Genomic DNA, 25,942 nt, shown 5'->3' with positions numbered 1-25,942 from the left:
AAAGATGGAGGTGGTGAGCAGTGAGGGGGAACCGGGGACTTCTCGCTTGGCCCTTGTGGCCTGGGGATCGCGCAGCAGCCTGTGCATGTGGGAGCACATGCCACACCGCTCCTAGCCACATAGCACCAGGAGGCTGCTACAGAGGACCCCTGTGCTATTGGTCACAGGGTGTCTGGAGAGGCCTGCCATACTCATGACATCGGGATCGGACACCCTCCCTCCACAACCCACCTCTAAAAGGAGGCTGGGGACACATACAGAGTCAGCAGTCCACACACAGCACACGGGCATACCTGCATTCTTGGGGCAGCATCCACCCCCCAGCACCCTGCCTCCCCACCCCGTGACCACTGTGTCATCAGGGAAGGTGCACGATGCCTGAATCTTCAAGAACTCCAGCATGTTCCAGAAGATGCATGCTGGCACCTTTTTCCCTGACGACACCATCAGGGTCAGGGATGTGAACATGCCCAGAGCATCATAGTAGACTCTGCTCCCCTGGCTGATGTAACCCTACACTGGACACCTGGACTCCACCAAGGAATGTTTTTATTCCAAGCTGAGCAGGGCCCATATGGTTGTGTAGGGCAGCTTTGGCCATCTGAAAGGAAGGATCCATTGTGTCCTCACCTGGACCTTTTTGAGCTGAATATCCCCCAGGTGGTGTCGGCCTGCTGGGTTCTCCATAATATTTGTGAAAATGGGGGGAGACGTTCCTGCCATCATGAGAGCCAGAGCCAAGTGATTGGCTAGGGTCTTTTAACAGCTATGCACAGCTTCCATCTGGCAAGCCCATCAGGGAGCTGTGCACATCTGGGAGGCCCTGAGGGAGAGTTTCAGACAAGGACACCTATGACACTCTCCCCCGGGCCTCCCCACAAGGAGCCTCTGCAGTGTACCTCTATGCCATTCCTCCCACACCCCTCCTTCTCCCCTGCGCCCTGCAGACATAATAAACAAGACCTTTGGTTTTGAAACAAGAAACTCTTGTAAAAAAATGAGGTAAATGTAACGGGAGGAACTGGGAAAGAACCTGGGAGGGGGAAAAAGGGAGGGGAAGAGAGAAGAGGCTCGGGGATGGGACTAGGACTGGTGCCTGCCTCAGGCAGTTCCATCCCTTGTGTGTGAGGCCCTCAGCAGCTGGGAATGGAGGCTAGGAAGAGAAACTGGAGAAGTGAGGGCGGGAGCAGGAGTGGATGCAGGGGGTCTTGGCAAGGAATGGCTATGGAGGGCAGCTTCTGGACTGCTCAATCGTGACAGCCATGTGGTTGGTGATGGTGGTGTATAATGCGCACATGCTCCTGGCCTCCTGAGACAACTCCAGCAGGTGGAGTGGCACAGCTCCTGGTCAGCATGGCACTCCTGCAGGTCTGTGTCCAACCTCCGGTTCTGTCAGTCCAGAGACCACTGGAGGGAATGGAGGCAGGCTATGTGTTCCCACTGGAGGTCCTCATGGGGTCAGCGGCACCTGAGGGACATGCAGGGTTGGGAGGATGGCATGGGAGATCTGGCTTACACCCCACTCACAGCTGTGAGGAAAAGCGAGGAGGGCAGTCATCCCAGGAGACAGTGTGCCTGAAGCTTAGCCCTTAGCTCTGAGCCAACACTGAAAGGTCTTGGGTCAGGTGATGATGATGTGCTTGGAGCAAGGTCATTTGAGGCCTGGACAATGGGCACATTCCTACAAGGGTACTGACATCCCAGGGGGGAGCCTCACTACCCCCACATCCCAGGGACAAATAGGCATGGGAAGGTGATGACCAGGCCAGGAACCTGTGGGAGGGAGGGGGGCAATGGGACAGCTCGGCTTTCCTCCATGCTGCGCACACACCGGATCCAGCAGTGGCGACACCCCAGAGGGAGAAGACTTCTATCCCTGCCCTCTGGAAGAGATGGGGGAGGATGTTGGGGAGGTGTGTGTGAGTGGCAGATGCCGCTTTCCAGGGAGGGTGCTACTGGGATTCCACTACCTCCTGCTCCTGGCAGGTTCCCATGGCAGGGGGCCAGTGTCCTCCACCTCACCATGCTTGCCTGGGAACAGATGCTGTGCCTAGAGTGCAGGCAGGCTCATGTGCCATGTGCGGCACTGCTATGTGTGTTTCCCTGACTCCATCCTCCTCAGTGGTGGCTTGTGCTGGAAAGGTGTCCCATCACAGGGTTGGGAGTAAGACAGATATGTGCAGGAACCCTCTGAGCAAGAGCACCAGGTACCTTTGTGGCTGCCTCACTGTGGCTGTGTGCTCTGGATTGGTGCTCCATGTGCATGCACGTGCACAGGCTGCTGTGTGCTCCCCTGGCTGAGAAAGGTGGGCAAGGAGCACACAGCACCTTGCTGTCTTCCATTTCCCCCCGTGTGTGTCTAGGGGAAGTAAAGGACCTCACTTGATGGGCCTTCCCTGGCCTTGTCCAACTCCTGGGACACATACTAGGATGTGTGTGTTTGCTGGGAGGAGGAGGGGAGACAGCTCCAAGAACAGGTTGAACTCCTTGCTGGAGGGCATAGTGCTGGTGCTGGCCTCCTCATCTTCCTCCTCCAGCACCTCCTCTTCCTTCAAAACCTCCTTCTCCTTCACCTCCACAGCCATACCTTCTGGGAGGCTGACAACAAATGTCTCCTGCTCAGAGTCCACAACAAGGCAGTGGAGGAATTGACCCACCCAGGATGCAGTGGAGCTGGTCGAAGTATTGGAAAGTCTGGGATGCCACTCCAGAGTGGGAGCTGTGCTCCCTGGCGTGCCTCAGCTCCTTCACCTTCAGCCTGACCTGCTCCTGCATGCAGCTGTGGTCCTTCTGGCCCAGGCTCTTGGCCATCCGACTGTAGATATCAGCATTCCTGTGTTTGGTGTGGAAATTCTGGAGGTTTACATCCTCTCCCCAGATCTCAATGAGATCCAGGAGCTCTGCACCAGACCAGGGTGGGCCCCTCCTCTTTCGCTCCTGGGCAGGGGCTTCAGAGGTGGCTGCTGACTCACTTGCAGCTGTGAAGGGCTCAGTGGGAGTAAGGGGGTAGCTCATGGTGGTTTGGAAAGCACAGCTGGCTACAGGTGTGTGGCACAGGGCTAGCAGGGCTTTCTTTGTGCCACAAGCCCTTTCCCCTGAGGCTGCACCTTTACAGGCTGCAGGGGAAGGGGAACTACAGAGTTCCGATGTGTGCGGACAGAGTGGCTGCCAGGGCACCTGTGAGAATCCCTGGAGGCTAGTTATTTCGAAATAACCATAGGTGAGTTGTCTACACATACCATATTTCAAAAGAACTATGTCAAAATAGGTGTTATTCCTTGTGAAATGAGGGTTACAGAATTCGAAATAAGAAGACCATTATTTTGAAATTATTTCAAAATAACGGGATTGCTGTGTAGAAGCTCACTTTGTGATCTCAAAATAATGCTGCTGTGTAGACATGCCCTCAGTCTCTCCTACTGTAGTTGTTCCAGTGTGGATAAACAATGAATGATATTGAAGCAAAAGTACAACAGGACCCAAGGTCTCTTACCTCCCATGTGAGTACCTACACACTAGGCTATAGTGTCCATCTCATTCTTTTTCTTTCTTGACCCCAAATTGTTCCACTCTGGATAATTATATACATAATTATTAACCCAAGAGAGACAGACAGACAGAGAATTATCCTCAGAATGGACCGATGTTAGGAGGGTTGGAATAAGACCCATATTTTCCCACATGGGTTCACAACTATTTGCTAACACCAGAGGAATGTAGAGATTCTGGGTCCTTGTAGGGAACATAATAAAGTGATTATAAATCATTCTGTTTCTGTGCTCCCAGACTGTTTCTATCCTACTGTACTCCTATCTGCCTTCTAACACAGTACCTGAGGGTATGTCTACACTACAGCGCTAATTCGAACTAACGTAGTTCGAATTAGTTAATTTGAACTAAGCTAATTCGAACTAACGCATCCAGACTAAAAAACTAGTTTGAATTAGCGTCTTGCTAATTCGAACTAGCATGTCCACATTAAGTGGACCCTGAACCGGGGTTAAGGATGGCCGGAAGCAGTGCCGGCAGGGCATCAGATGAGGACTTAGAGCGTGGAGCTGCTGCCTCAGGCGAGCCGAGGGCTGTGCTTAAAGGGACCCAACCCCCACCCCGGACAGACAGTTCTCAGGGGTGCCCCGCTTGCAAAGCAGTCCTGTCTTCGAGTGCCCTGAGTGCCCACACTGAGCACATCACAGCACTCGGCCATCAGACCGGCTGCACTTGCCGCAGGCTGCCATCTGGGAAGAGGGTGCAATTGGGGGGCTGCAGGACAGCTTCCACCCCGAGAAGCCGGCAGAGCCAGCCCAGTCCTCCCCATCGGGGGCTTGTACCCCATTCCTCCCTCACCTCCTTCCACTTGCCCCTCCCTAGCCCCCTTTCCTGATGTACAAAATAAAGGACAGGTGTGTTCAAAAATAAACTCTCTTAATTGAACAAAACTCGGGGAGACTGAGAAAAGGAGGTGGGAGAGGGTAGGGTAACTAAAATGATCAGGGTTTGGAACAGGTCCCATATGAAGAGAGGCTAAAGAGACTGGGAATTTTCAGTTTAGAAAAGAGGAGACTGAGGGGGGATAGGATAGAGGTCTATAAAAGCATGAGTGGTGTGGAGAGGGTGCATCAAGAAAAGTTCTTCATTAGTTCCCATAATAGAAGGACTAGAGCACACCAAAGGAAAGGAATGGGTAGCAGGCGTCAAACTAGTAACAGAAAGTTGTTCTTCACAAAGCAAAGAGTCAACCTGTGGAACTCCTTGCTGCAGGAGGCTGTGAAGGCTAGAACTAGAACAGAGTTTAAAGAGAAGTGAGATAAAGTCATGGAGGTTGGGTCCATAGAGTGGTATTAGCCAGGGGGTATTTCCCAGGAGTGGTGTCCTGCCCAAAGTTTGTGGAAGGCTGGAGAGGGATGGCACGAGACAAATGGCTTTGTCACTGTCTTCGGTCCATCCCCTCCAAGGTCCCTAGGGTTGGCCGCTGTCGGCAGACAGGCTACTGAGCTAGATGGACCTTTGGTCTGACCCAGTACGGCCATTGTAAGCTCAGGGCTCAGGGTCGGGGGTCTCAGTGGACCACCTTGATTTTCATGCACACCTGCTCGTGGGTGGCCAGGCTGGCAGCTCTCCTGCCCTAGACAGCCGCTTTCCTGTGCCTAGTGCGGAGGTCGTGGATGAGGTCCATGATGTCCGCACTAAACCAGGCGGGTGCCCGCCTCTTGTGGTCCTGGGCAAGCTCCCGGGAGCCTCCAGCCTGGTCCCGGGAAGAGGGGGAGGGCTGGGGGGCATCGGGTGGCTGGCTCGAGCCGTGCCAGGTGCAGGGTCTGCTAGCTGGGTGCTGGCAGGCTTGCACCTGGCACGGGCATCGTAGCCAGCCCGTGCCCCTTTAAGGGGTCTGGGGCCAGGAGGGGGGCAATAGAGTTTCCCTGGTGTTGGCCAGAGTGGCTACCAGGGAAAGCTGGGGAGGGCTAGCCTCCCACTAGTTCGAATTAAGGGGCTACATACCCCTTAATTCGAACTAGTAAGTTTGAACTAGGCTTAGTCCTCGTAGAATGAGGTTTACCTAGTTCGAACTAAGCGCTCCGCTAGTTCGAATTAAGTTCAAACTAGCGGAGCGCTAGTGTAGCGCCTATCAAAGTTAATTCGAACTAACGTCTGTTAGTTCGAATTAACTTTGTAGTGTAGACATACCCTGACTCTGCTCCTATTCCATTTTGCCACCTCCCTTTTCTGCTCTATTCTGTCTTTTCCTGTCCATCACCTCCACCCTGGACCCTGTCTCCCTCCCTTTCTGCTCTTATACAACCCGCATCCACCTGAACTCTAACCCTCCTCTTCCTGCACTTACCCATCACTCCTGACTTCCTCTTCTGTTACATCTATCTGCTCCCCACCCTTTCTCCAGTGATTCAGCTCCTGACCCTTTTCACCTATCTTCCGAGGTTTAAAATGATGTAAAAATGTCAACATGCATAATTACATCAGTTTAATTTAGTTAGCTTCTGTGTATGTAGATCAGGCCTTGGATAACTTCTTGCAAAACACTTATTAAAATAAAACTGAAAATGTAAGTATATCATATGAAGTTTAGACTTTTTTTGTTAACACACTGAAAGAATTCTAATAGATTACTGAAGCACCATTTTACTCTACAGAAAATGTTCTAGTTTGTCCTTACAGGCTGATCCAAAGCCCGCTGCAGACAATGAACAGACTTCAGTGGGCTTTGGAGCAGGTCTTATATCATGTTAATCTGGGTGTTTTATAATTCCATTTTTAATTGTAATTTCAACTAATTTTCCTGGCATTGAAGTAAGGCTCACTAGAATATAATTCCCTGGATCACCCTTGCAGCCTTTTTAAAAGATAAGTGCATTTACAACCCTCTAATCCTCTGATATAGTAGCTGATTTTAATGAGTGCATATTTTATAGCAGCTCAGTCATTTAATTTTTAGATACTTTCAGAACTCTTGATGTCTATCATCCAGTCCAGGTGACTTTTTGCTCTTTAGTTCATCAATTTCTCTGTTGACACCACAGTCTACGTAGTACCTCATCTTGTTACGTGAAAAGAGCACGTCTGGGGTAGATACTGCCTCAAAATTTCCTGTAAACACTGCTGTAAATAAATTATTTAATTTCTTTGCAATGTCCTGATGTCTTGTACTTATTCCATTTGCTACCTGGTAATCCATCAGACCCACCAATTATCTCACAGCATTCCTGATTTTGATATACTTAAATAATGTATCTGTAAGTATTTGACTAACTCTGTTTAATTATCTACGTGTGCCTTACCCCTCTAATTCCCACTTATGCCTCCTAATTTCCTTTTACCTGCTGCAGTTTATATTCTTTTCTCTTAGTTTCATTGTAATTGGATTTCTGCTTCCTGAAAGATACCTTTTAGCCTGAAATAACTTAAATTTTGAACATTGTCATTTAAGCACATTGATTTTCTCCTTGCCATCCTACTTTCTTTTCTTTTCTTTTCTTTTCTTTTCTTTTCTTTTCTTTTCTTTTCTTTTCTTTTCTTTTCTTTTCTTTTCTTTTCTTTTTAGTATAGGATATGAATGTCTTCTATCACTGTTATGATATGTTTAAATGGCCTTCACGTTAAGATAGATTAAGACTAAGGATTTTAATTTCACTTCTTTTGATTTAGGGTCCTTTTGGCTAGTTCCTTCTCTTTTTAATCTGAAATAAAATAAATCCTTATTTGTCAGGATAGGGTCACTAAGACCTAGATTTTGGGATAAACCTTTCTTCCAAAGATTTTGAACTTTGTTATACTGTGGGCACTATTATTTAACAGGTCAATTAAAGTAACTTTTTTAAAGCAGCAGTTACCTTAAAATGAAGCTGAGAATAGTCCTGTCTTGTTTGCTCTAGAACTAGCTGCTCCAAAAAGCAATCATTTCAGGTGCCAAGAAATTGATTTTCTAAATCTTGCCCTCTAGTGCTATTTGACCAGTTTATATGTAGGTAGTTGAAATAATTCATTATTGCTATTTTACTGGGCTTAGTTCTCTTGTTGATCTTCCTTCAACACTCAATATATATATTTTCAGATCAGGATGCTGGTAGCATAATCCTCCTAGTATATTTGTATTCTTATGTCCTGAGATTTATATCCATTTAGTCTATATCTGTATGATCCTCTCTATTCAGAAATTGTATCTCACTAAAGTATTTCTAATAGATTTTTCCCCCATTAAATATATGTCATATGCAGAATACATGATGGTGTGGTACATTGAAAAGGTGTTATTGGCACTCATTTGCAATGACCTTCAAAACTCTCTTGTGGCTTCTCCACACATGAGTAATGCACCTACTACAAATTAATGCAAATAAAATCTTTATAGCACTCTACACCATCATTCAATATCTGCTATGTATCTGACAGAAAAAGTATTTTAGAGATATCTGAGAGTTAAATAAACAAATAAATTATTATTTGTACATGTGGATTGAAATCAATAATTGGCCATTTGTGGCTATAAATTGTCGGTCAGAAAAAACACCAAAAAGGAAGACAGATGTTTATGTACCAGCATAAGCATAATTTTCAAACTTTGTGTTTCTAGAGTTAGACATCTAAATCTCCTCTTAAGAATCCAAATAAGTGTTTTGAATTTTAGAGGGGCTGAATACTTAAGCCTATGAAATCAGAATTGCAAATAGTAAAAATTTCTAAAAACAAGGGGTGAAATACTACCCTCTCTTCTTGAAGTGGAAGGATATTTTCCCTCACAGCACTTATATTGATGTTTAGGTATGGATTCACATTTTGGATTTTCCCCAAAAATGTTCCAGGTGTACTTTGTGTAAATGGGATGTAATAGACAGCTCTTTGAGGCTTTTAGGCAAATCGTCCCAGCAAATTTTGCGGGCAAAATTTCTACTGATTTGAATAGAAGTTTTGGCAGAGTAGCCTTTTAGTTTTTCCTTATTTCAAGGTCCTGGAGGCTTGTCCTATGAGATTCTGAATTCCCTCAACTTCATTGACTTCAGGGTGAGTTGAGAACTACTCAGCATGTAAAGCTGAATACTTAATTATATCAGATGGAAAGAGGCAATTGCTGAATTGGGAAAAAAAGAGAACAAATCCTCAAATGCATCTTATATCAACTGAACATAAAAAATAGAAAGAAATCCTTTGATGCATATTACTCATCAGATTCTACCCTAAACATGAAGTGACTACTTTGGCATGTTGGAACCCTAATGATCCCTAACAGAAAGGCAAACTAAAGACAATATATCTACACAAATGGGAATCCACCCACACACCCACAAGATGCCCCAAATACAGTAGTACTGGCTCAGTACACTAGAGGGAGCTAGTACATAAATGCAATGAGACAAAGAATTTTTTTCATATTCACAAAGCATTTATGTCATATATTTTGATATCTTACAGTATATAATTTGACAACAAGTTGCCTTACCATATAATAATAACAGCACAAGACTCAAGGACAGAGTGATACAAATCTGCTGAGACAATTGAGTATCTTTCTATTAATGCTGATCTTTAAAAGGTGTTGTTGGTACACATCTTAGTTTTGTAAATAAAAACAGACTACTTTTAACAGATAGCCCACATGCTGAGCTTTCATCATACAGAATCCTTTCACACATACACACAATCTCTCTTTGGCACGCAGTTTCACAGATTATGTGCACATTTCAGTTTATTGATTCAACATTCTAAAATTAGATAGATAGATAGATAGATAGATAGATAGATAGATAGATAGATAGATAGATAGATAGATAGATAGATAGATAGATTTTACACAGTATTACTTCCATAGTGGTTAGAAGCAGAATCATTCTTCATGGCAAACTATCCACGTCAAAGCTACAAAAGGGTTTTTGGTTTGGAAAGCACTCTAAGAAAGAACAGTGATGTGAATATATAAATATAAAAGACATGCTCTTAGCTGAATGATATTTAGGAACAGAACTAAAAAAGTCCTCCTCTAATACCATTTACTAAGAGGGGGGGAGGGAGAGAGAGAGAGATCTAATCTGAATTTTTGACAAACACTAAAGTAATTTCCAGAAGCCTCTGGTAATTGCTCTAGATTTTATTTTCCTTATTTCCTAAATGATTCATGTTACTGACTTACACATTTGTCATTCACAATTTATAAATGGCAGCTTAACTGTAGTATTTATGAATTGAGATCAATACTTTAGCAATCAAAACACTCACCTTTCGGTTTCAACATACCATGCTTTTCCCCTCCTCCCCCAACTTTCGCCCGGGATGTCTGAACAGCAATCGAAGTTTAGAGAGCTCTCCCAGTGGCTGCTTGGGAATATATGTGCAGAGACAGTAGTCCCAGTTTCGGTACTAAAACATTAATCGAGGAAAAGAAAGAGGTCACAGAGCATACCAGGTCCTTTTAAATATCGGTGATACTTGAATGCAAAAAAGCTTCTTACAGATCAGAATCGTGTATAGAAGTGTTGAAATTGCCTATTCCAGCTGTTCACTACCGCAAGCTTCCATAGATACCACATAGCATTCGACAAAGGTTCCTTTGTGCATGATAAGATTTATATTTTGGTTATCTTGTGAAACCTGTTTAGTGTGTCTTGGGTGGGGCTCGATCTCTAATGAATTTTTTAACGGACTTGAGGAGAGGGCGGAGATACTGGAGTATCGACTCTGAGACACTGAGTAGTGTATGTGCTGGAAAAATATAATTTTCGGGTTATCTGTCAGGCATTACTATGTTACTGCGATTCAATAACTGTTAAGTGGCAAGTCGGTTTTTTTTTTTAAACCGAGGGCAGGGACATTGGGTGAAGATCGCTGCCTGCCCAGCGATATCACAGAAGACTTATAGAACCGGCAGCTGGATCACATGAACAGTTTCTCGTTCCCACAATGAAGTATTCTAACTGTACTCAGGGATTTAAGAGAATCTGGGATGTATGTCATGTATACACATTTTATCCCGTCATACGCTGCTACTACAGCCTGACATATGGGAAGTATTGGTCCTAATTTTTCTCTATTTTGTGCGATCACCGAGGACTCCTTAATATTTCTACAAAAAAATAATAAAAATGCCAGAGAGACGCTGCGGTGTGTAAAAATGAGACACTGCAGTTTACAAGCAACAAGCCCTTCTCACATTGTTAGTCTCCAATCTAACTGATCTAATCAATGACACCAAAGCACTGGGGATTCTAGGACCGCCTCCCCAAGCCTTTCCACTGATTCTCATTGGAAGCTGGGCTCGGAGGCAGGTTCCGTTTCTCAGAACGGATTGGCTGGTAGGGAATCAGTATCAATGTTTAAGCAGCGGCGTGAGGTGAATAGAGTCAGTCGGCAAGAGGCACTGGGAGAGAGCGATGGGGCTGGGAACCCAGCGAATGCTGCAGTAAGGGAGGGGGAGATATACGAGACAGTGTTCCAACTGTTGAATTTTCGCAAATCTCCACTTACCTACGGACGGCGTGTAATGTGGATCTGTTTTCTCTGAAATCGACATTTCTTTTGCATACGGTATGGTTAACGCTGGGCTAAAGCCTGTTTGAAAGGTGCCACCGAGAGAAGAATTTTTAAAAATCCCTCTACAACAGACTGCAGAATTAACTGTGCACAGAGGCTCCGGATTCAAATAGAGGAGAAAAAACAGTACAGAACTGAGACTTGGAACTAGAACTGTGAACAATTCCATGGGAACCCGTGCTTTCCCCCCCGTTAATGTGCAAGATCTCTGGGTGTTTCACACATAACACTGAGGAAAGGTGGCTAAAACACTCAGCAAAGCAGGAGACAGACGCGCCTCTGTGCCCGTGAGTGGATAACAGCCTTGTTTTCCTGATCCTCAGTCTCCCGGAGAAAGAGGTATAGTAAAAGTGCAGCTGGATTCGACACCCTCCTCTTTCTTCCCCTCTCTTTTTCCTCCAAAACATGAATCTGATTTTTCTGTCTATAGCGTGAGTCAGAGAAGCGTTAGGAGGAAGCTGCAACTAATGTCTGTGAAGGGAGGAACATGAGGCGATAGTGAATGTGATTTGTTCCGCTGGATCTGACTCATCCAGCAGATTGAAACACCTGCATTTCTGGATGTGTCAATCATTTCTTTTCGGCAGTTAAAAGAACCTGAAATAAAATTGTACCCCCTCCCCGATATATACCTATACATAATATCACTGGGGACTGTAAATCATCCCGGGTGAACGCATCTGGCATTGCGGCCGCTCTCCTCCCGTACACCAAGATGCCCAGAAAGACTATTACAGCTTGAAAAGACTGCAAAATGCATCCCACCAAACACTGAATTGCATTTGTTTTATTCTAAAAGAATTGTCGATCAAAATATTTGCCTCTTTTTATTCATCGCTAAGATTCCCTCTCCCCTAAATGAAGAGGACTAGGAGGCAGTGTCATTGGAAGGAGATGCTGAATAGAAAGAAAAGAGGGGCACTTGACAGCTCAGCCTTGTGAATGCAGAGACTGTTTCCCTTTTAGCGAGAGACTAAGAGTGTGTGTGTGTGGTGGGTTGCTTTTATTTATTTTTTTCTCTCTCGCTCCCTTTTCTTAATCTGTGCGTCCAGCCATGGGTTGCCTGTTGATTTCCTCTCGACTGGAGAGAAAAGCAAACTGGAATTAAACTGCATCGAGAAAAGTGCTGCTCCACAGACACACACACGCAGTGTGTGAGAGAGGATGTGGTGGTGGCGGCGGCTACTGGCCTGTCTTAAAGCAACCCATGTGTGCATTTGATTGAGCAGAGCCTGTGATTTTTAAAAAACACATCTATCGCTAGTGATGACGAGCAGCTGGTGGGTTTCTTAATCTCCCCCCTCCCCTGAGAAAGAGAGGGAGGCTGGTGGCGCGGGGAGAGAAAGGAAGGGAAACTACAAATCCGGACACTAGTTTTCACACTGCAATTTCCCTTCCCTCTTTTTGTTGTTCGGAAAGGAAAGAGTGAGCGTGGAGGAGCCGGCGAGAGGGAAATACCGATGGCAGCGAGATGCAGTTCTCCGCCGCAAGCAATGCAAGATTAGATCTCTAAATGCAGCAAAACACTCCCTGAAAACCAACAACCCCGCGGTGCAATCAGACATTTCACTGCCTTTCACTGCACACGAAGCGGGCTTCTACACAGGCGAGAGACTCTTTTTACTTCCCCCCACCCCTTCAGTCTCTTTTTCCCCTCCTACCCACCCTCTACTCCATCAGTCGCATCACAAGCAATGAGTGGCAAATAAGCGTTTTCTGTTTACGGTCCTGCTTTCCCAACGGCCACCTCCTTTTTCTACATTTTTTTTTTAAATTTTTGGACTGATCGGGAGAGCCACCACCTCCGATCCCTTTTTTATATATGCTTGGTAAGCCGGCGGATATTTAAAAAACAACACCACCACAACATAAAGCCACCGTTCGGATCCGTTTAAAGAAGAAGCTTTATTTTATTTTTTTTTAATTTTATTCTTCACCTCCTCCAAGCTGAAGTTGGCCAGCCCAAGTAACTGTGCGGGGATTTGTGTGGCCGCAGAAGCGCTTGATTTCAGGCTGCCGAGGCTGCTTTTCTCTCGCTCTGCCGCCCCTCCCTGCGAGCTACATGCTCCATTTGCTGCCCCGCATCCTGTGTCTCTGCAGATGCGTGAGAGCAACAGGTTCAGCAACTTAAAATAGAGGGGTGGGGAGCAGCCAAGCCGGGCGAGGCAAGGAGGCGGCGGCGGAGGAGGAGGAAAAAAAGGGGGCAGAGGGGGCCACCCGGGTGCTGCGGCAGCTGCCCCCCGCCCCTGGCTCGGGGATGTACCTTTCCATTTGTTGCTTCTTCTTCTGCTGGGCTCCCGCCCTGACGCTGAAGAACCTGAATTACTCGGTGCCGGAGGAGCAGGGGGCGGGCACGGTGATCGGGAACATCGGCAGGGATGCCCGGCTGCAAGCGGGGGCGGGCGGGCTGCTGCCGCCGCCGCCGCCGGCCGAGCGGGGCGGCGGCCGCGGAGCCAAGTCGACGTTCCGCGTGCTGGAGAACTCGGCGCCGCACCTGCTGGACGTGGACGGCGAGAGCGGGCTGCTCTACACCAAGCAGCGCATCGACCGCGAGGCGCTCTGCCGGCGCAGCGCCAAGTGCCAGCTCTCGCTCGAGGTCTTCGCCAACGACCAGGAGATCTGCATGATCAAGGTGGAGATCCAGGACCTGAACGACAACGCGCCCGCCTTCCCCTCCGACCAGGTGGACATGGACATCTCGGAGAACGCGGCGCCCGGCACGCGCTTCCCGCTCACCAGCGCCCACGACCCCGACGCCGGCGACAACGGGCTGCGCACCTACCTGCTCACCCGCGACGACTACGGCCTCTTCTCGCTCGACGTCAAGGCGCGGGGCGACGGCACCAAGTTCCCCGAGCTGGTGATCCAGAAGCCGCTGGACCGCGAGGAGCAGAGCCACCACACGCTGGTGCTGACGGCGCTGGACGGCGGCGACCCGCCCCGCTCGGGCACGGTGCAGCTCAACGTGCGCCTCATCGACTCCAACGACAACAGCCCCGTCTTCGAGGCGGCCTCCTACGTGGTGGAGCTGCCCGAGAACGCGCCGCTGGGCACCGCCGTCATCGACCTCAACGCCACCGACGCCGACGAGGGCACCAACGGCGAGGTGCTCTACTCCTTCAGCGGCTACGCGCCCGAGCGCGTGCGCGACCTCTTCAGCATCGACCCGCAGAGCGGCCTCATCCGCGTCAAGGGCAACCTGGACTACGAGGAGAGCGGCCTCATCGAGATCGACGTGCAGGCCCGCGACCTGGGGCCCAACCCCATCCCCGCCCACTGCAAGGTCACCGTGCGCCTCATCGACCGCAACGACAACGCGCCCGCCATCGGTTTCGTCTCCGTCCGCCAGGGGGCGCTCAGTGAGGCCGCCCCGCCGGGCACCGTCATCGCCCTGGTGCGGGTCACCGACCGCGACTCCGGCAAGAACGGGCAACTGCAGTGCCGGGTACTGGGGGGCGGTGGGGCTGGCGCAGTGCCCTTCGCTCTGGAGGAGAACTACGACAACTTCTACACGGTGGTGACCGACCGGCCGCTGGACCGCGAGGCGCAGGACGAGTACAATGTCACCATCCTGGCCCGGGACGGGGGCAATCCCCCGCTCAACTCCACCAAATCCTTCTCTGTGCGGATCCTGGACGAAAACGACAACCCACCCCGCTTCAGCAAGAGCCTCTATGTCCTGCAGGTGCCTGAGAACAACATCCCTGGGGAGTACCTGGGCTCTGTGCTGGCCCAGGATCCAGACCTGGGCCAGAATGGGACTGTGTCCTACTCCATCCTGCCCGGGCATGTGGGCGATGTCTCCATCTACACCTACGTCTCCGTCAACCCCACCAACGGCGCCATCTATGCCCTGCGGAGCTTCAACTATGAGCAAACCAAGCACTTTGAGTTCCGCGTGCTGGCCAAGGACTCGGGCTCGCCCCACCGCGAGAGCAATGCCACCGTGCGCGTTACAGTGCTCGACGTCAACGATAACGCACCCCTCATTGTCCTGCCTGCCCTCATCAATGACACGGCGGAGCTACAGGTGCCACGCAATGCTGGTGTGGGCTACCCCGTGGGCACTGTGCATGCCCTGGACAGTGACTTTGGGGAAAGTGGGCGCCTAACATACGAGATCGTTGAAGGCAATGAGGAGCACCTCTTTGAGATGGACCCCACAAGTGGTGAGATACGTACTTTGCACCCATACTGGGAAGAACTCAGTCCTGTGGCTGAATTGGTAGTCAAAGTCAGTGACCATGGCAAACCAAGCCTCTCAGCCGTGGCCAAGCTGATTGTCAGGGCCTTGGCTGGACCTCTGCCTGAAGCTGGTGAGCCACAGGTGAATGGAGAGCAACACCGGCGACCACACTGGGACCTATCGCTGCCCTTGATTGTGACCTTGAGTACTGTCTCCATCATTCTACTAGCTGCCATGATCACCATTGCTGTGAAGTGCAAGCGGGAGAACAAGGAGATTCGCACCTACAACTGCCGCATTGCTGAGTACAGCCATCCCCAGCTGGGAGGAGGGGGTGTTAGCGGTGGGGGAGGAGCAGGAGGAGGCAGTGGTGGGGGCAAGGGCAAGAAGAAGAAGATCAGCAAGAATGACATCATGCTGGTGCCCAGTGAGGGTGAGGATAGCAGAGGCCCCCTCAATGTCATGAACGTAGTGAGCAGCCCATCATTGGCCACCTCACCCATGTACTTTGACTACCAGACCCGCCTGCCCCTCAGCTCACCCAGGTCTGAGGTGATGTATCTGAAACCTGCCTCCAACAACCTGACTGTGCCCCAGGGACATGTGGGCTGCCACACCAGCTTCACAGGGCAAGGGACTAACGCCAACGAGGCTCCCCCGAGCCGGATGTCCATAATTCAGGTAGGAGACTTTTAGAATAACCTGGACCTCACTTTAGACCTTGGTTTAAACTTTACATTTTGTCTGCAGTGAAACCTGCTGTAAGGCACCAACAAAAATTAGTCACTTCAGACAGGTGGACTTATTGAAATAAAGGTGATGCAGACTATACTTGAGGGATCTGATTCTGTTCTCATGCTGGTGTCTCCAGTGTAAATCAAAAGTTATTCCACTGACATTAATGGAATCACCACTAGGGTAACGTTGGTGTACGTGAGAACACAGTTGAGCCTAAAACTTTGGGGGTAGTCTCCTAAAATGGAAATTGCCTAATAAAGGTGAGAGAGACCAGGATGGTGAGGTACACATTGGACCAGCTTCTGTGGGTGAAGAAGACAGTCCTTCAAGCTACACAGAACTCCTCTTCAAGTCCGGGAATGGCAAACTCACCCACCTTGTCTCTCTCATAACCTGGGACCAACATGGCTACAGCACTGCAAACAATTAATAAAGGTGGTCTCTTCCACAGGTTTCACTGTACTTTTGTTTGGGGTACAGATGGGGTGGGGATATTTGAAGAAGTTATGTCTGCTGCTGTAACCAACAGGACATGGCAGAAAATGTACACAATAAGGACACATATTTCCCCTCTGAGGAAATCTGTTACAATAGTGTATATAGCCTTCCAATCCTGTATGTAATATGAGCTATTTCCAAGATGTATGCTTTTTATTTTTTTAATTTCTTTTTTTTAGAACATATATGCATATATTTTTATCTTTGACACAGAACAGTATAATTTGAGGCCCCATTAATTATTTTTCTTCCCTTAAAACAATACAACTTTCAGTCTTGGAAAGTTGTCTTAACTAGATTAAAATGTATGGTATACTTCCTCCCCCCCCCCCCCCCCCACAGGGTTAACAAAACTCAAATCCTATTGTGTAACAACAGATTTCCAGTAGCCTGAATCAGTATTGATTATTGCTTTATAATGAAAGACTTACATGCTGGTTTTTTTTTTAAATCAAAGCTCATTTAAAAAAATAGAGTAGTGGGCCACATTCTGCCTTCAGTATCACCCATCACCCCATTAACTTTTATGATGACAGAATTTGGGACCATGGATTGAGTTCAATATTTAATTACAAGAACAACTTAGTAGGTTGTGTGTAGTTTAAAGTTCAAACATAGAAGGAGTATTCAGAAGAAGTGTGTTTGTACCATGAAACTGAAAGAAGAATCTGGCCCTAATTGATCTAATTTAAAGTATTCTTTGATTACTATGGCTTAATGTTCAAATGTTACAGGTATGCTCCAAAGCGACTTTAAAAGTTTTCATTGAACGCAGGCTCTGCGTAATGATTATTAAATATATCTGAAGTGTCATATCTGTTTTGGCCTGTGGTTCTCCTAATATGCTGTTTTGAGTCATATCGGAATGAGCTGACTGTATCAAAAGTGACACAGACTCATTTTGTGTTACCAACTAATGAGAAAAAGTTTCACTGTAGACACTTGATATATCAAAAGGAAATTCATAATGCATTTGAGACTTCAAATGATGCAGTTTTGTGAACACTAAATTTACTAGTTTTCAGTGGCATCTAATAGTCTCAAGAGAGGTAGCCAATAATTGATCCATTCTGGTTGTATGTTTTAATAACTTCAGAAAAATGCCTTGTGTCCAAGGTCACTGTGAACTATTTTTCATCCAACTATTGAGTTGTGTAACAGAAAGGAATTCATTTTCTACTTAACATGAATTTGTGTTGCTATCAATTAGGTGGCTGAGTATTCTTTAAAATATGAAATGGAGTTTAACAAAAAGTGACACTTCAGGAAGATTATTAGTTTAGGGCAACACCAAAAATAATTTTGTTTATAATTCCTATTTTGAAAGACAAATAACTTTCAGTGGTTCTTGTTTAAGTTATGTAATTTCTTTTACTGTAAAGTGAAGTGGTCAGAATACAGAACTATTTTCTCCCAAGTGATGAGTGTAATAATTACTAAAACAGAAAATTATATTCTCTTGCAATCATGTAATAGCTATATAAAGCAGTTAATACATGTATTAATGCTACTGAATAGTAAAGATTCAACTGTAGTGTAAAAAATCCCAGTCATAAATATTCCTTTTTGCAGTGTTCACTGTATAATATCAATCATGATTCTTCTTGAGATTAATATAAAACTGAAAGAGAAATTTCCTCCCTTAAAAAAGGTGTGTGTTGTGGTTTCTGTGAAAGTTTTGTTGTGATGACTGTGGAAAATCTTAACCCTAATTCCTGATAGCATGAACCCTAATACCTAATATGTAACTTTCTGTTTTCCTGAATATCTGTACACATTGTTTTGGAGCATGGTGGTACGGCTAGTGGGTTAAAAACACTCATTTATGGAAAGCTGTATCAAATTTAGTTTAGGTCACAAGTGGACTTAAATTAATTACTCACTACATAAACATAAACAGCATATTTGTTTTAACTTAGTTGTGGCACCCTGTTCTGAATATGCCCACATTTACAGTATCAGGGGTTTGCGTTAGCAGAACTACGTGGGGGGAAAATGCATGTCTCCACCACAGTTAGATACAGAACTTACATGCCACAAAAATGGAATTTTATATTATCTTGCTTTCTTTCTCTTCCCATTTTCAAATTAGGTATTATATATCAACTCTGCATTTAAGATCAGAAAGTACATGCTTCTTTGTGTCTGATTCTGGACTCATTAAAGCTCTCGTTGGAGTCAGTGGAAGTTTTTCATGAGTTCAGGATCAGGCTTTCTATCTGGATCCAATGGATCCTAATTCACTGATATAAAACCTACTTCTAGGTAAATAACCTATGCTGAGGAAGCAAAAGAGGAAACCAGTAAAAAGAAGAGAGTCTCCAAATATCTGGGTTATTGTCCATTTTCATTAACTAATGAAAAATGCAGAATTTGCTCATTGCCAGGTGAAAGCTAAGCTATTTTGTAAGTATTTTCTCCAGTGAATATTCAGTTTAGTTTTTTCATATATATGTATAATGGAACAATATTAATCTCTTACTTTCTCACTTACACAATCAAACAGCTCTCTTTCTGTTTCTCAGAAAGGATTTCATGACAGCTCTCTAGTGAGGTTCTGCTCAGATTTTGTATATTTAAAAATGCACTACATTACATAATATTAACTAGTACACTAACAAATATTATAAATAATTAAATCAATATTACAGCTGTCTAATCATTAAGGGCCAGATTTTCCCATTCTTACCTTTTTATTGTGGATTTCCTCCCAGACTGAAGTCAATAGGTCAGAATCAAATGTAATATCTTTATTCATGTGCATAGCATCTTATCTCACTTGTAGATCCATCCAATGTAATGGATACCTGGAAAAAATTGATACTTATAGTGTGGCTATGGTTAATTAGAACCTGGCCCAATAAGAATAGCTGCTAAGTAAATACTGCTCAGTTTGAATGAGGTGGTACAGTCTTTTCCCAAATTAAACACATTCTGCAATGCTTTAGTTTTATGTTTTAACTGTCCATTTGCTCACTAATTTGTGAGTAAATTTCAGTAGTTTGCGATAGGAGAATAAGTAGCTAGAGTGAATTAGTGGGATTTTGTACAATCATAATGCAAATCTTTAAATTTCCTGTATTAGGTACATGTAAAATGTTGGATGGCTATGCAGGGCACTGAGAACTCAGCCCCAATTGATTTCTTTAAGAGTTGCAGGTGTTCAGCAACTCTGAAAATCAGGCCATTTATATTCTATAGATTAATTAGTTGATAGGATGACATATAGAGACTATTATTTTACCAGGCATAGTTAGGACACCTACTCTACACAAATACATCTTACACAGTTATTTAACAAGTCTGCCAGCACATTGTATCTATCCTAAAGGAATAATGGTTTTAAAGAATAATTTAGCTTAAATCTATTTAGACATACATGCGATGGCAGGTGTTTATAAAAACACAATTTATTTACAAAACCAAAATTGTAAATGGTTCATATAGAGGACAAAAGGTATACATTTCATGGACATATTAGCTCAAACTTCCATCCAAGCCCTTCATTGTGTAACAGACGGGATTTTTCTTGGTATTCTACAAGTACATATGTTCATGTTCAGCCCTATCAAAAACTTCTGTAGTTAAGTGTGTAAGCAATTCATGCTAGCAGGAAACAGGCAAACAGTATGGCTGGCAAACAAGCCACAATTTCTTTTTCTTCAAGTTTCCAGTAGATGAAAGAGTGGATGTATAAAGGGAAACCCGCAGAAATAGGTTCTTTAAAGTGACATGACAGTAGTACAGAAAACTATCTACATATGCAAGGAGTGTTGATGATCATAGAGAATATTTATTATTATACTTGTGATGCAGTATGGAGAGATTTGTAAATATATCAAGTGAGACAGAATGGGGAAACTGTGGTCACAGAATTTATTGTACAGACAAAAAGAGGAAGAAGAAGAAGAAGAAAAGAAAAAGACCATTTTACAAGAAAGAATCAAGCTGGGAATTGTTACAGTTGCTGAAGTAGACAATCCTATAACATTTTAGGATAAACTGCAGATCATTCTTAATACTTCCAGGCACCTGATGTTTACGATGTGTCAACAGATTATTGTCAAGTCCCAGTGCAACATCATCACCAGGTGTCTAGTAGTATCTGAGAAGATACAGACTTCAAGGGAGAAAAAACCCGTGAGCTATATTCATGTTGTTATATCTTCAAATATACGATTGTTCCATTGTTTGCTTTAAGGAACTTCACAGCGCATTGTTGCAGAAGGAAACATGCTGACAGTGCAATATCAGGAGAACTGAAATAATTAAAAAAACAAATTACATTTATTCACTGCATGCAGAACTCCAATCTCAAAAGGCTCACATTATGTTTGGTTTTTACATTCTTTTCAAGGGGGAATAGTTTTCAGGTTCAGAAGCTGATTTTTCTAACATAGTTAAAGTTTAGAACCTGTATTGAGAGTATGTGGGAGAAGTCAGAGGAAGTTCTGCACTGTTGCAGGCTTATAGGTTTAGACATTATATTTCCCTGACATTTGGATTTACCAATATAAGACGAACCTCTCTAGTATGGCACTTTCTAGTGTGGCAACGTCTTTGGCCCAAAATGATTTTAGTTAGACGGGTGTCCTCTTATTATGGGTGTGGCAAGTGCTTTTTTTATAAGAATAAAGGTGCCGGCGCTCTGGAGAAAATTTGTTGAGCAAAAAAGAAAAAAAAAAGCGCTGGGGGCCCTTTAAGAGCCACAGTGCTGTGCTGGGAGCTGGAAACCCTCTCACCCCACCCCACCCATCCTGAGCAGGCTTCCAACAGGAGCTGAGCCACCCCAGGAAATCAGGTGCCGGTATGCGTGGGGGAAATCCTATTCCTTTTCTGTGGGCTGAGAAAATAGGTGACAGTATGCCGTTCTGGGCAGTACCATCACACACAAAAAACATTGGGTGTGGCTAAGTTTCCTGTGGTCCCATAAAGTTTGTTTACAGACACCAATCCTGGCTCTGTGTTCTGTGCTGTTATTTAGCTCTAATTTACTCCTAAATGTCTTTTAAGAGCACCGTAAGCTGTGGAAGCGTTGATAATACTGCTAGACAATATTGACCTTGGTAGTTCAACAAATTTTCTGGTTCAGCATCGGTTAAGTCCTGAGAATGCCGATCTAGAGCGGTTAAGCATGTAGTATTTTCTAAGACCAAATAAAAAATGACTAGATTAATATCTGATCTCATGCCAGAGCTATCTAGCTGAGAAGTATCATAATTTTTATAATGTGTATGGCTAGATTAGATCTAATGCAAAATAGTTCTATGAAATGTTTGAGATTTTAAAATATATATTACATTGGTATAATTACCCAATGCACATTTCTGGACTTGATGACCTCTTGGGGTCCCTTCCAGTTCTAGTATTCTCTGATAGCTTCTAGGTCTATTTTTCATTGTGCATTGAATTCAATGCAAGCATTGCTTGTGTAAGAAGTAGTTCAGGAATACATGTTTTCTTTATATTTTCAGTACAGTAAATATTTACTTTGTGCCCAACAGCTAAGCTACTCTGTTTGAACATTACACTCTCATAAAATACATGCACTTTAGGGCCTGATCTTGTGACCATATCCGATAGTAGTATCCACTGGGATTTTCTAATCTGGGTAGTGACTTCAGGATCAGGCATCCCTTCTTTGTTACATGTTTGTTATAGACCTTGTAGTCCTGATTCTGATCTTCCTTCCTTGTACATTTTACAGCTGGGTTACTCCATTTATTTCACTGTAGTTATGCCTGATTTATGCAGTGAGATCATTCTAAGGCCCATATTCCAACATTACAGAGCTAAACAATACAAAATAGCAGACAGAGAGAGAAAGTAAGAGTCATGAGGAGGATATATAGATGTTGGGACTATGGAAAAACAACAGTGTTTTCAAAATAAAAATCCTAGTTAACTAGTTGGTAAAGAACATCAAGGACGCAGTATGATATATTTTCTATTAGGAAAGACATATAAAGGCTGACAAATATTAGTGAAGTTAAAGTGACTAATAACAGTTGGCTCTTGCGGTCCTTATTTGGGTAAAACTATTGACTGTTACATGCTGCACAGTTATTGAAACTATACTCATTTTAGGGACCACTTTCATGAATTGTCTAATTTCAGTAGGAGTATTCAGATGCATAAGTGATTGCTATCATGAATAAGATTTGTACAACTGAGCCCTTAAACGAGTTACCTTTTGATTTAGCAATAACTTGGGCCCAGATTCTGCCACTGTTGCACTAAGTATTGTCTTATTCTGTAAACAATCCTACTGAATTCCATCAAATTTCACACCAAGAGCCTGATCTAGTTCCCATTTTAGTCAATAGCAAAACTCCCATTGACTTCAGTGATGCCAGATAAATCCTCCTGCTAAGGTACCTATGGAATATGAATAAAGGTGCCAGAATCTGGTAATTTATTTAGAACTCAAACATAAAAATCATCTGTCATAGGAGATGGGAAAAGTTACCTATATATGTATAAAATGGGAACAGCCTGTGTACAATGGTGCAGAATCTTTTCCAAATGAAGAATTTTCCTAATGAACTTTTTAAATATAATTTGAAGTCCACATTTATATTTAGAGTTGGAAATAACATACTAACATATTAATAATTGATAATTATAATACTAAAAAGGTAAGAAATCCAAGACTCTCTTTGAATTATTCATAAAGCATATTTTTGCATTTATATGATCAAAACAAATATTTGCATTTATTTTAATCCATGTATACAATATACTATTATTGTTAAATGTGGCCAGTATAGTTCTGTAATAAACTGTCACTATATAAATTTAAAGTATTTGCAGATCTCACCTATAGATATTCACATATAGACTCAATTTTGCAGTTGTTACTCAGGCAAAAAATAATGAAAATGAATGGAGTTTTACCTGATTAAAGACTGCAAAAGTGGACCATAAATCAGTTCTTTAGAGTTTTTTACACGTGAAAAAGCACCTGTTTCTCTTTGCAGCCATTCTTTCTCCCATTCTCTGTTAATTTTTAGACACTGTGCACTTTTCCACTTTGATATTTTTTAAAAAGTGGCACTAAACATCTCTTTCCAATAATTTTGTTGCAAAAGTAAAAAATGTTGCACCAAACCCCTTTCAGGTGGTACTACAAAAATCTATGCCAGTCTGTTTCACTTGTCAGAAACTTTTACACATACCTCTAGCAGTGTTGTTTTTGGAGGCAACAAACTCTTCAAGCTTGAGGAGTGTAAGTCTATATTAGATGAAAGGAAAAACACTGGCTCTACCAATATTTTGCAACAGTTAAGAATTTCTGTGAAAGGAACTTAAACAATGATTTGTTGACCAGAGTAGAAACACAGATTCTCTTTACCTTTGCTAGTACAGAAGCTGTATTTTGGTGTCAGGAGGTCAGAAGAATATACTTTGAACATACATTTTTCCCCAGAAAGTAACTTGAGGACTTCATATTTTCAGTCATATCAGTCCTTACATTGTACAGAGGTAGTAAAATTAGTGATGAGAGGATACCAAAGAATAGGGAATGCATGAAAACTGCCTCTCATGGAAATGAAGACTCACATATACATGAAAATGCTTCATGGAGAGTCTGCCAACATTTTTTTTCTGGGGAAAGTATCATTTTCTAGTGCAGAAGAGGGAGAAACGAGTAGGTTTGGCTTACTGATAGTTCTTAAATTATGTGACTTAGTACTGCACATCACATTCTGATAATATTAAGCAGTTTGTATAAAATAATCACTATTAAGCACTATAGTCAGAAAGAGCACATTTGTACATATATGCCTTTAATTAGGCTATTAGGCAGTACTTTATATAGCCTTTGCAAACACTAATACATGTCATAGATAAATCTAAGAGGTTGCAATATAGGGTTCACGTTTTATTAAGGTTACAATGTAACCATCTATTTCTATTTCTGAATTGCTTCAACCAGTTAGTGTTTGCTGCCTTTGCAGAGGACAGTATAAAAATCAGTTCATCTTCACTTAGTTTTGGTTGGAGGACATTTCTTTTTTTCAACTCTAAAGTTAATCAGTCCAATGCTGATGTATTGTCAATTTATTGTGGTAAAGATGTTCTCTGATTACCTAAGAAAAAAGACTTTAATGACATCAATGTTGACTTGTTCTCTGATTCTGCTACAGTGTTCAATGCATGGGACTGCAGAATTCTAAGTGTAAAAAAGAGAGAATTATTAGAAGATATATGTGCAGAAATTCAGCTAAGAGGTCTGGATGGCATGTCTTATCGATTCATTGTAAGTTTTTTTCAGTGTTAGACATGTGAAATTAGTTTCAGACAGTGTTTCAGACAATGTATTGGTATATGTATGACACACTTACATTTGCTTGTTCTAGTCCTAGTGACACTATGATTACTGGTATCTGCAGTCCTTGCCCTGGAACACTTCCAGACAGTTTTATTGTATTGAAATGACTCTTACAGTTCATTGAGCATCCAGCATAACACTGCTGAATATGATTGGCGCGTTTGCATATATTTATTCAAAAAAATCAGGCAGTTAAACTGCATAATTATGGGAAAACGAATCATAACAATAAAAGACCATTTAAGTTAACAAGCTTTGTGATCAAAGGATAAATACAGGTTGGATAAATGAGACTCTAGATGTAACTAATCTACATAAATAGGCTTTGGTCTGATTAGAAGAAAGGAATACATTAAAATAATTTTAAGATATTAAAAAGCATTTTGCTTCAGTAGCTTTATAACATCTAGTTTTATTTTATCATATTTTTATTATATTTCTGTTCAATAAAAATAGCTGTGTTCAATAATAAACTACTTGTATATGTGTTTATTTCTTGCTTACCAATGTTTGCAGAGCAAATAAAATGTAAAATAGCACAAGTAAACAAAAGTAACAAATTGTGAGTTTCCATTTTATTTTGAACACATTGTGTGTCAAAAATCTTAAACAGTTTTAAAAACTTGCAATGTTTCAGATTGATTTTTAATTAAAGAAAAACATTAAAGGGAACATTTAAAGGACTATTTCTTGTTTACTGTCTTTATCAGTGAAGAGCAGCCTTTGTAGTGTTTGAAAGCTGGTGCATTAAAAATCAATTTCAAGTCTTCAAAGCTATAAACTCTTGCTTGCTTTGTAGATATATACTGTTTTTAAAACCATTCAGAACATACTTGACAATTGAATTAAAAACAAAAGGTAAATAATGGCTTCATCAAAATTTTGAAGGATTTTAATGTATTTTTAATAATAGCTAAGAAACTTTATACATAACTGACATGTTAATCACAATTTGTAGTTTTTAAATTAATAATTTGTTCCGAAAGACAATAATATTTAGTCTTTTATTCATATATTTTGTTTTCAACTTTCATTTGTGGTGCTTTTTTTTGTTTTTAATGAACATCGTGACTGAAACACAGAGCATGTCAGTCAATATCTTTACTTACTATATTTCTGCCTGGATCATTACTGATTGCTAAGCAACCACTTAT

General features: G+C 43.2%; 1 protein-coding gene across 7 annotated transcripts in view; it reads left to right on the top strand.

Annotated features, from left to right (window-relative positions):
- Positions 1–10,836: 10,836 nt before the first annotated feature.
- Positions 10,837–25,942, top strand: part of PCDH17 (protocadherin 17) — a 117,578-nt gene continuing 102,472 nt past the window's right edge. For 6 of the 7 annotated variants that reach the window (XM_089775447.1, XM_075918933.2, XM_075918930.2 and 3 more), the window contains exons 1-2: positions 10,837–11,370; positions 12,451–15,898. In XM_089775447.1, the coding sequence (XP_089631573.1) occupies positions 13,289–15,898 (2,610 nt within the window). In that variant the 5' untranslated portion in view covers positions 10,837–11,370; positions 12,451–13,288. Of the gene's footprint in view, positions 15,899–25,942 lie in introns of all 7 variants that reach the window. The other variant, XM_089775446.1, reaches the window with a different exon arrangement.

Source organism: Pelodiscus sinensis, chromosome 1 (genome assembly GCF_052426305.1).
Source record: "Pelodiscus sinensis isolate ZL-2025 chromosome 1, ASM5242630v1, whole genome shotgun sequence".
In the NCBI taxonomy this organism is placed as follows: Eukaryota; Metazoa; Chordata; order Testudines; family Trionychidae; genus Pelodiscus; species Pelodiscus sinensis.
The sequence above is the reverse complement of the archived record's forward strand: the minus strand, read 5'-3'. Positions and strand labels throughout refer to the sequence as shown.